At 39.1% G+C, this 10,548-nt stretch overlaps 1 protein-coding gene across 1 annotated transcript; it reads right to left on the reverse strand.

Annotated features, from left to right (window-relative positions):
• Positions 1-9,345: 9,345 nt before the first annotated feature.
• Positions 9,346-10,005, reverse strand: LOC120105211. Its single transcript, XM_039117457.1, has one exon. The coding sequence runs from the start codon at positions 10,003-10,005 to the stop codon at positions 9,346-9,348; it is 660 nt and encodes a 219-aa protein (XP_038973385.1).
• Positions 10,006-10,548: the final 543 nt, after the last annotated feature.

A 10,548-nucleotide genomic window follows, 5' to 3' on the forward strand; every position in this document is an offset into this window, starting at 1 on the left:
GGGTGAGTGGCAAATGAACCGTAATGTCATGTTCAGATAATAGATACATTAGTTGTTATTTAATTATAACGATATAAATATATTTATTTGATAATTTTTAGCACTGTTTGTAATCAGAGAGAGTCACGATGATGCTGCTATCATGATGCCTTCTATATAATTCAATTTGTCATCAATTTTGAGATTTTTCTTCTTTTTTTTTTTTGAATTAGGAGGAGGATTGAAGACCCGCCCCTTGATTTTATTAAGATATGAAAATGAAGTGAGAAAAAAGTTTTGAATAATTGTTGAAAATTTTAGAAGTGGGATAGAATGCAAGGCAAGGGTGTTTTGGACAGGGCTCCTTTGCAGCGGCCAATAATCTGAGCATAACTCTCAATCTTAAACTCTAAATTTAGTTTTGTAAGACAAATTTGATTCTTGGGTTTGGTGCCTTTTCTAAGAAGAAATTATTTCTGTTTCGGGAGCTGAGCTCAGAGACGAACACCCATTGTTAAGGACATTAGAGACCTCTTTAGGGACTGTGTGGCCTCCTAGATCACTCATGCTTATCATGAGACGAACAACGCAGCTGATTTTGTGAGAGCTACGAGTCCGCCCTACCCCCTCTTTGTCACCTTTTTTTTCAATGTTTTTTTTGGATATATTCATGTTAGAATGGTATGATATATCTGGCTTAAAAAATATATTTTTTTAAAAAAAATAGAGTTTTGTTTTCAAATATAAAGGCCACATTTTTATGAACATGTATTTTTTTCCATGGAGTGCCAGTGAGGTATCTACAAAAATCATACTCTCACTGGGTGATAGATTTGATCCTCGTCAATTCGTTATCTCAGCAACTCCCCAATATTTTATGTCAGTTTTCCCACTTTTAAAGGGGATTATTCACACATCAAATTGATAACATTAGAAAGCCATTATTCTAGAAAGGAAGAGCTTCGCATCAGAAAACTTTTGCCTCACCAATTGAGCCAATACAGACATCGAAAGCATGTTAATGGACTAGGAATAAAGGACCTCCAATAAATGAATGTTGTGTTGCTTAGCAAATAGAGATGAAACTTAATAGCAATAGTCAAAACCCACAGCAATGGCAAAAGATTAGTCTGCAAATATGTTATACTCGGAGGCCCTTTTTCACGAACAACAATAGACTACGATCTATCTAATCAATTTGTCAGAGAAGAGTCCATGCCTCCAATGAAAGTCTGCATTGCAGCATACTCTACAAACTAGAAAATTGAAAAAAATCTGGTTCTGGCATCACAAGGAAACTACTTTCATGTGGCGATTTATTTGTGACAACATAAACCGTTGTCTCACTAAAAATTTCTAATTATGATGCCAACTAACAGCTATCACAAAACAAAAATTTTAGGTATCTTTTATGGCAACAATACATCTCCTTGCAAAATGTTAATATTGGATGACAGACACAAAAGGTTGTCACTATAGTTCTTAGTGTCAAACAAAATTGTAGAGAGAAGATAAAATTTTTCCTTTCACTAACAGGAATTTAATTTTTGTCACTAAGGCCTTTCTATGACAAAAATTATCAACACGAGAGCTTCTATGATTTTTGTAATGATAGGTCATCACCTATAATTGAGTTCTATGATAATTTTTCCATGGTCATAAATGCCTTTAAGGTTATTGTGCCGATTATTTTATTGTCCCCTATAAATGATTTCCATGATAATTATTTTTTGTCATTTCAAAATTATTTTATTAATATATCAAATAAAATAACAGAATCCATCCTTTAGTGTTATTATTTGTTGTCAATGAATACTTTTTGTGATGAAAAAAGGCATCATAAAAGATATGGTTTTCTTGTGATCATTATAAATGACTCTTTATGACAAATTTATTCATTTTCATGTAAATATATAATTATAAAAGAATTAAGTTCAGATCCAACTGACCCACTATTTTAAAAAACTCTCTTCAAAAACAAATAGGGAAAGGGAATATAAGTTCTAGAAAAAAAAAACTTAGAAACTCCTTCAATTGAGGGCTAATTTTTTTAGTACACTCGAGTTTAAAAAATTTCAAAATAGTTCATGAAGTTAGTTAAGTAGTTCAATATAATTTTGAGCCCCATTCGATGTCCAACACTGTTAAGACAATATTATAAAGAATAATTTTGCCCTCACTAAGGCTTATTTATTAAAACATGTCCTCTTTGTTCTTATCATCCTTTCTCACTCTCGACACTTCCTTTTCCCAACACCTCTTCCTCCTCCTCCTCATTAAACCTTACTGCCTTCTTCATCCTTTCTCTCCATCCCTCCCCTCTATATAACTTGGTCCTACTCGTGCCCTATCAATTCCAACCTCCTCCTCCTCTTCCAACACATTCTCCTCCTCCTCTCTAAACTCTATCGTCATCCCGAGTCCCATCTAGACCCTATCCACCTCCACCACCTCCCCTCTTCTAACATCTCCTTCTCCTCTTCTCTGAATTTGTCACCAGCCTCATCTCTCCTGTCCATCCTCTCTGTCTATCTAACTTGATCCTGAGCCGCACTTGAACCCTACCTACTACTACCACCTCATTCTCCTTTGTAAACCCCACAACTATCCTCATCCATCCTCTCTATCCTTCCTCCCATCTAAGATGGTTATGAGCCTCACCTGCTCCCACCATCCCCTTTTCTTCTAACACCTTCTCCTTCTTTTCAAACTCTACCACTATCCCCATCGCTCCTCTCTATCTAACCCAAGGCTGCAAATAGGTCAAGTTGACTCGTGACCCAACCCACTTAGACCCGATCCAACCCAATATAAAAGACTCGTGGGGACGAGTTGGGTTCCAAAATTGGACCCATAGGGCCGAAGAAGGACTAGATATTCAATTATATAAATAAATATTAACTATATAAATGAATACAATATCATAATTATGAAATATATTAAAAAACAAAAATATATTAAAAATAATTATGATATAAAAATATGCCTAACTATTAAATGTAGTTTATATATTAAAAATTAAATATGTTAATGATAATTTATATTTTATAAATAAAGTGGTTCTCTATATGATTCCAAATGTCAAATATTGCTAAGAGGAATTAGACCAAGAAAAATTTAATTTTTCTTTTGATAATAAAAAAAGCTAAAACAAGTATGATTACAATATTTATTATATCTTTCTACAAGTACTTTTGCAATCTAAGAGAATAGGGTTTTGGGGTGTAGAGGATAGACCAAGACACTCCGGCAACCTGGACCTTAGATTTATAAAAGATATTTCATCAAAATTATTATGGATAATTTTATAATATATATATTTTATTAACTTATTGGTATAAGTTCATGATTTGTTTCCGTGGTTAAGAGGCCAAAACTATGTTTCACGAGTAAGGGGTTTGAGTTAAGTCTTCCATAATTTATTATAAAATATCTTTTTAAAGAAGGAATTGGCCCGAATCATTAAAAATTGACCATTCTAGTCGGGCGACATCAAATCTGATAGTCTTGCAACTTGAGTCTAGGTCTGATGAGATTCTAGTCTAGGTTTGATAAAATTATGATAATACCTTTGTGACAACACATATTGTTACCGAACTAGAGCTTTTGTAATGACCTTTATTGTCACCAAAACCTCATCAACTTTTTTTTATCTAGTTATGTGTGTGCATATTTTATGCAGGAAAATATACACCTTTTAATGAACAAGATTTTTTGTCATGAAGACAAGCATGTTTTATGACAACAAAATATCATCATATAAACCTTTAAGTTTTAGTGACCACATCAATATTATTGTTAGAAAGTTTTAGCGATGGAGGTATACACGATAATGCTGTCTTCAACCAAAATCTTGCCACTGGAGCTTATAATGTTGAGATTTGGACTTCTAGTGATGACTTCTATTGTCACTGAAGTATGTTTTCTTGTAGCATGGAAGGATCCATGGAAGGGGCCCTTATTGTTAAATACTCCTTCCCCTGATCTATTTGCTATTTGCATAAATGCCAACATCACAATTAGGAAGACCATAAAACTATCTTTTTTATTTATTTTGAATTTAGACACTTCTCTATAGCAGGCTCTTGCGGAGCTCTTCTAGTACAGGTTAGAGATGTTTAACCCTATGGTTTCTAGCTACTTCCTGGATGCTTGTACATAAAATTTTAAGATCAAAGTCCTCAAAATACTAAAATAAAGGGTTAAAAACCACCAAGGATAAAGGAATAGTCATGGATGCACCAGAAGATGTATTGGAATAAGAATAAAGGCCCAATCTGAATCCTCTACTATAACTAGACCCTCGAGAGACCACTTGTGAACAATTCAAAGGAAGGATAGAAGGTGACACTTGGTTGGCTCGCATATTCTCTAATGTTGATCTTTTCTTAGCTATCATCAAATTCAGATCCACCATATTGAATGGAAGATTTCATTCACAATGCACGATGAGCGGTTTGTCATGTCATTTGGTCTTTCCCATGCCTTAGGCACATCCAGACAAGTCATAAACTTGGGTTAATGACTTACTTTTTAGAACTACAATCCTTGTGAGGATATTGAGCACTTGAGTATAAGCTTGGAATATTGTAGCAACAAAAGCTATATGTAAACTCCAACAAGTGTTCATGGATGGTCCAAATGATCTTACTTTAGTACATTGTATCTAAAAAATGGCATCCAAATTGAAGTGAAAGAGGTCAAGGTGATAAAATAATCACAAACTCGTCAAAGCATCGATGGTGTCCAAGGCTTGCATAGCATCTCATCATTTTATGCACTTCATCATCGCCCCTATAATCGACTATAATAAGTATAAATAGGTACCTAAGGCCCTGACGAATTTCCATACATTGAAGAAGTAAATGATATAAACTTCCATCCTAATGCTATCTGAAGTTAACAAAGTAGTAAAGATAGAGTGTCATGCATCTAATGTTAGCATCAGTACAATTCTCTTTTAAGAGGATCAAATGGTGGCCTATTTCATTGAAAAACTAAACAGTAGATGCCTCAACTACTTGCAACAGAGTCTTATACAATGTGCAAGTCATGCAACATTAGAAAGCATACCTTTAACAACATGATTTTGTACTTTACTTCGACCATGAGACATTATCTTTCTTCAATGACAATCATCATCTTAATTATTGAAATGGAAGATGGGCATCATTCCTCGAGTAGTTCAACTTCGTGATCAAGCACAAGTTTAGTGCCATGAACCAATAAATGGACACGATCAGCATAGAGCTACTCCTAACTTCTTTCTTAGTAATAGCTTCTTCTTCTTTGGAAGTTGACTTTGCTTCCTAACTTATTCCATGTGAGAGAAAATCATCCAAGAGCTACACTTAAATAATTGAGAGGTCACTTTGGAAAAGTCCGTAGCAGTGGTAGAAGAGAGATGTTTATTGGTCTCAATTATGGTGATGCGAGTTGTTTCGTTATGAGATGCCAACTTTTCCAATTAGCTAAGGGTCATTTTGTAGAGCATGGGCCTTTATACCTTTGTGCCTATGCCTTCAACTCCATGGATTGATGTGAGCATGGACCTTTTTCTTTGCTTGCTAAGATCACCATACAAGTTCCACTCTCTATTCATAATGATGGATAGATTCAGCAAAATGGTTTATTTTATACCTATAGTAAGATGATAGATCCTTAATATATGACAGATCTTTATTTTAGGGAGATGGTATGACAGCATGGAGTTCCCAAGAATATCACTTCAGATTGTGATGTTTTCGAGAGGATGCTGTAGCATAAATTAGAGATGTCTTTGCAATTTAGAAGTGCTTACTACTCTCAAATAGATGTTGAAGTAGAGCTCTTCTTAATTACTCATGGATCTTGTGGTGGACGAGCTAGTACTTTGATTTAGCTCTTCCTCCAGTAAAATTTACCTTGATAGTTTGCAAATATTCTATAAATAGAGCCTCTTCAAAATTGTGTGAGGAAGGACATACACAATGCACTTAAATTGGTGCCACTACAAAGTACCCAGTTAATTAACTATGATATAGAAGACTTGGTGGATCATATTTGTCACGCCCCGGACCCGGATCCGTGACACGGCCGTGCTATTGCCGACTATCGCCCACAGTAGCACGCAGCCTCATACAGGGGTAGCAGGTAGCCAAAAGGATTCATCCTTATATATATATATATTAAAAGTTTTGCAGTACAACCTTCAACTGGTTGAAACCAAAAATACAGAACTTCTATACTATTCAAATGTACAAAAGTATATAAGCTTCTTCCAAAAATACGAAGCTCTGTAACAAAATAAAAACATATCTGATGGCGATCACTGATGAGGATCTGAAAGAAAACGAAACATAAACAGATGTGAGCTACATGGCTCAGTAAGTAATCCTGCATAATCCTATCGGATCAACCAGTATGCTAAACATGTAAATCAGGGTTTGAGAAGCTGACATGCATGTTTATCTAATGATCATCATGGCATAACATGTAAGCAATTTAAACAAAGCAGTAGTGCAAATCACAAAAATTTTCATAATATATGCATATGAAACCGTGCCCCCGGCATGCCGTGGTCCTTTTTCTCTCGGATGCTACTGCGAAGTCAGACTCGACCACTGGCGGGGCCAGCTCAGTTACTATTCAGCCACTGGCGGGGCAGGCTCAGTTACTATTCAGCCACTGGCGGGGCAAGCTCAGTTACTATTCAGCCACTAGCGGGGCAGGCCCAATTCCAACTCAGCCACTGGCGGGGCAGGCTCAGTTACTATTCAGCCACTGGCGGGGCAGCTCAGTTACTATTCAGCCACTGGCGGGGCAGCTCAGTTACTATTCAGCCACTGGCAGCTCAGTCATTCTCAGTAGCATCTTTGAGCCCATTATAGTGCCTCTTGGCTAGATAGTATTTCATTATACTAACTTGCATGCATGATTAAAATATCAGCATCCTCATGTTGCATACATAGCCATAGCTTCTGGGATCATGCAAGTTACTTATGCATTGTAACATATCGTGCATGAAACATATATACTTAAAATAAATGCTTAGGAAAACATTAATAACATGACATGATCCATAACAGGATTAGGACAGGTTACTTACTTTCTTCACAAATCATGTATGCAATTCAAATTGTATAAAAAAAATACTGGTTCATCTTATAAAACGTAATACAAGATCTACGATAGGATTAAGACAGATTACTTACAATAAGTAGTATTTAAATTTCTTGGATCCGGACGACGAGTCTTTAATTCCTGGAACCATTTATAAGACTCACATTATCATAAATTTTAGCCCAATTAAAGTAAATTTGAGTCTACGAGGCCTAATTGGGCCTCTAAGGGAAAGGTTGGGCCTGATTTGTGGTTAAGTCCACTTTTCCTAGCCAATTTGGCCTTCTGCCAATTTAATTGGGCCTGGTATGGGCTTGAATTGGGCTTTAAATTTTGGTTTAATTTATAGTCTGGCTTGCCCAGACTTAGCCCAATTTGATTGGGCTCGGGTTTAGTCAAATTTGGCTAAACCCTTTCTCTTTTTCTTTTTCTCTTTCTTTTTCTTTTTCTTTTTCTTTTTCTTTTTCTTTTTCTTTGGGCTTAACGGGTTGCCGGCAGAGGCTTAAATATTTGCTTAGAGGATGAAACCCTCCTCTGAGACGTCCCATCCTCTCCTTTCCACCATACTTCGGGACTGGCCGCCGCCCCCTGTCTCCGGCGCGCCGGCATCGGCTGCCAGCAGGGGGTGCGGTAACCCCTCCCTGTCGGTCTTATCCCTTCGTTTTTTTTTTTTTTAAATTTATAACAGCACTGCCCACAGTGAAATTTGGGCCCAAACCCTTAACTGGGCCCATTTCTTATTGGGCCTAGTAGGTTGTGGGCCCGGACATTACATCCTTCCCCCCTTAAATAAATTTCGTCCTCGAAATTAAACATACCTCGGTTCTCGAAGAGCTGAGGGTAGCGTTGTCGCATCTCTTCCTCCAATTCCCAGGTAGCTTCCCTTTCAGTGTGGTTGGTCCACTGGACTTTAACGTAGGGAATGGTGCGCCTTCGGAGAATTTGCTCTTTTCTGTCTATGATGTGCAGGGGAGCCTCCTCATAGGTTAAATCTTTATTTAATTGCAGAGGCTCATGTGGTACCACATGGCTGGGATCCGGAACGTACCTCCATAACAAAGAGACGTGAAAGACGTTGTGTACGCCTGATAGCTCTGAAGGTAGGGCCAATTTGTAGGCAACTTTGCCTATTCTAGCAAAAACCTCAAATGGGCCTATGTAGCGAGGACTTAGTTTGCCGTGTCTTCCGAATCGGGTAATACCCTTTGATGGTGAAATTTTCAGGAAGACAAAGTTCCCCTCCAAAAATTCCAAGGCCCTTTTTCCTCTGTCAGCCCATCTTTTCTGTCTGTCTTGGGCAGCCTGAAGCCTTTGCTTAATCAGGAGCCTTGGAGACTGGCCCCTCTCCTGGTGCGAGGTCGATATCAAATTCGATCTCTCGGTCTGGGGGTAATCCCGGTAATTCCTCCGGAAAAACATCCGGATATTCTCTAACTACTGGAATATCTTCCAGTTTGATCTCTTTCTGAGCATTCTTTACACAGGCCAGATAGGCCATACACCCCTTTTTCAGAGCTTTTCCAGCTTTCAGAGCGGAAATGAAGTGCAATGTGGGAGCACCCTGAAGGGGTATGTCGCCCTGAAAGAAAAATTCTTGCTCCCCAGGTATCCGAAATACCACCCTAGTCCATGCCCAAGATAATATCAAAGTCTTGCATGTCAAGCTGTAAAAGATTTGTCTCTAATTCTCTCTTTTTTTTTCTTTTTTTTTTTCTCTATCTGAATTATGCAATCTCTATGTTTAGTGTCAACAATTGCGGTTTTCTGAAGGGGTGTAGCAACATGCCATGGTTCCACTAATTTCTCAGATGTGCTATGTAATTGTCTGGAAAAGCTAACTGACACGAAAGAATGCGTAGAACCAGAATCAAATAGAATGAGGGCAGGAACCGAGTTGACCAGAAGTGTACCTGTCACCACCTGATCGCTAGCACTGGCTTCCTGTCGAGTCAGTGCGAAAACTCGAGGGTTACCCCTTGATCTTTGGTCCTCTGGTGCAGTGTGTCTGGGCTCGTCCTTCTTTCGACTCGGGCAGTCGCGGGCGATGTGTCCTATCTGCCCGCAAGAGAAACAAGCTCCGGTCTTCATTAAGCAGGGTCCGCCATGGTTCCTACCGCAGGTGGGGCAGCTTCTGTTCTGTTTCTTCTTGGGCTCCGACCCCTTGCTGCCCCCGGATCCACTACTCTGAGCTCCCGACGATCGGGTCCTCTTCATGTCTTCTCTCTCCCTCCCAGACCGTATCAGGTCAGCCTCAACCTTCAAGGCTCAGTCCAGTACATCCTTGTAGCTTGAGAACAGATGGGAGGATATTCGGGATCGAATCCCGTACCTCAATCCCTGTTCAAACCGGTTCACCTTACTTCTCTCATCCTCCATGAACTGGGGGCAAAATCGTCCCAGTTCGTTAAATTTATTGGCGTACTCCAGAACGGACATCTGGTCAGTCTGGGTTAGTGTCAAAAACTCATTCTGCTTCGCCAGGTGCACTGAGTCTGGAAAGTATTGATTGTAAAACATCCTCTTAAAGTCCCTCCAGGTGAGTCTGTCAACGGCATAAGCCGTCTCCATGGCCGTCCACCAGTATTCGGCGTTTCCTGTCAGCATAGAGGTCGCCAGCCGGACTGTCACCTCATCAGGAAAGTGGAGCGCTCGGAACATCTTTTCTATCTCCCGGATCCATGTTTCAGCCGCCATAGGGTCAGACCCACCCTCAAAGGTCGGGGGGTTCAGTCGGCGGAACCTCTCATAGCAGGAGTCTGCTGATGGCATAGCGGCCAACTGCATCATCTGCTGCTGTTGCAGCACTTGCGCCATAAACTGATACACTCCGGCTAGGCCTGCCTGACCTGCTGCAGACCGTGGAGTATCCGGGGAAACTGACCGCTCGCTAGGCTCCGGGGAGGGTGGTCTCCGGTCGTCATCCATATCTTCCTAATGATCTCCTAGCAGTCAAAAATTTTTAAAGTGAGGTTATGATAACTAGCATATTATAACATTTTCTATAACGGTGACATTCTTAACTACCCTTTTCCTTAGGCATTTTATGGTTATTCTATTGTTTAACCTAAGGCTCTGATACCACTAGATGTCACGCCCCGGACCCGGATCCGTGACACGGCCGTGCTATTGCCGACTATCGCCCACAGTAGCACGCAGCCTCATACAGGGGTAGCAGGTAGCCAAAAGGATTCATCCTTATATATATATATATATTAAAAGTTTTGCAGTACAACCTTCAACTGGTTGAAACCAAAAATACAGAACTTCTATACTATTCAAATGTACAAAAGTATATAAGCTTCTTCCAAAAATACGAAGCTCTGTAACAAAATAAAAACATATCTGATGGCGATCACTGATGAGGATCTGAAAGAAAACGAAACATAAACAGATGTGAGCTACACGGCTCAGTAAGTAATCCTGCATAATCCTATCGGATCAACCAGTATGCTAAACATGTAAATCAGG

The sequence above is a fragment of the Phoenix dactylifera genome, unplaced genomic scaffold (genome assembly GCF_009389715.1).
Source record: "Phoenix dactylifera cultivar Barhee BC4 unplaced genomic scaffold, palm_55x_up_171113_PBpolish2nd_filt_p 000233F, whole genome shotgun sequence".
Lineage (NCBI taxonomy): Eukaryota > Viridiplantae > Streptophyta > Magnoliopsida > Arecales > Arecaceae > Phoenix > Phoenix dactylifera.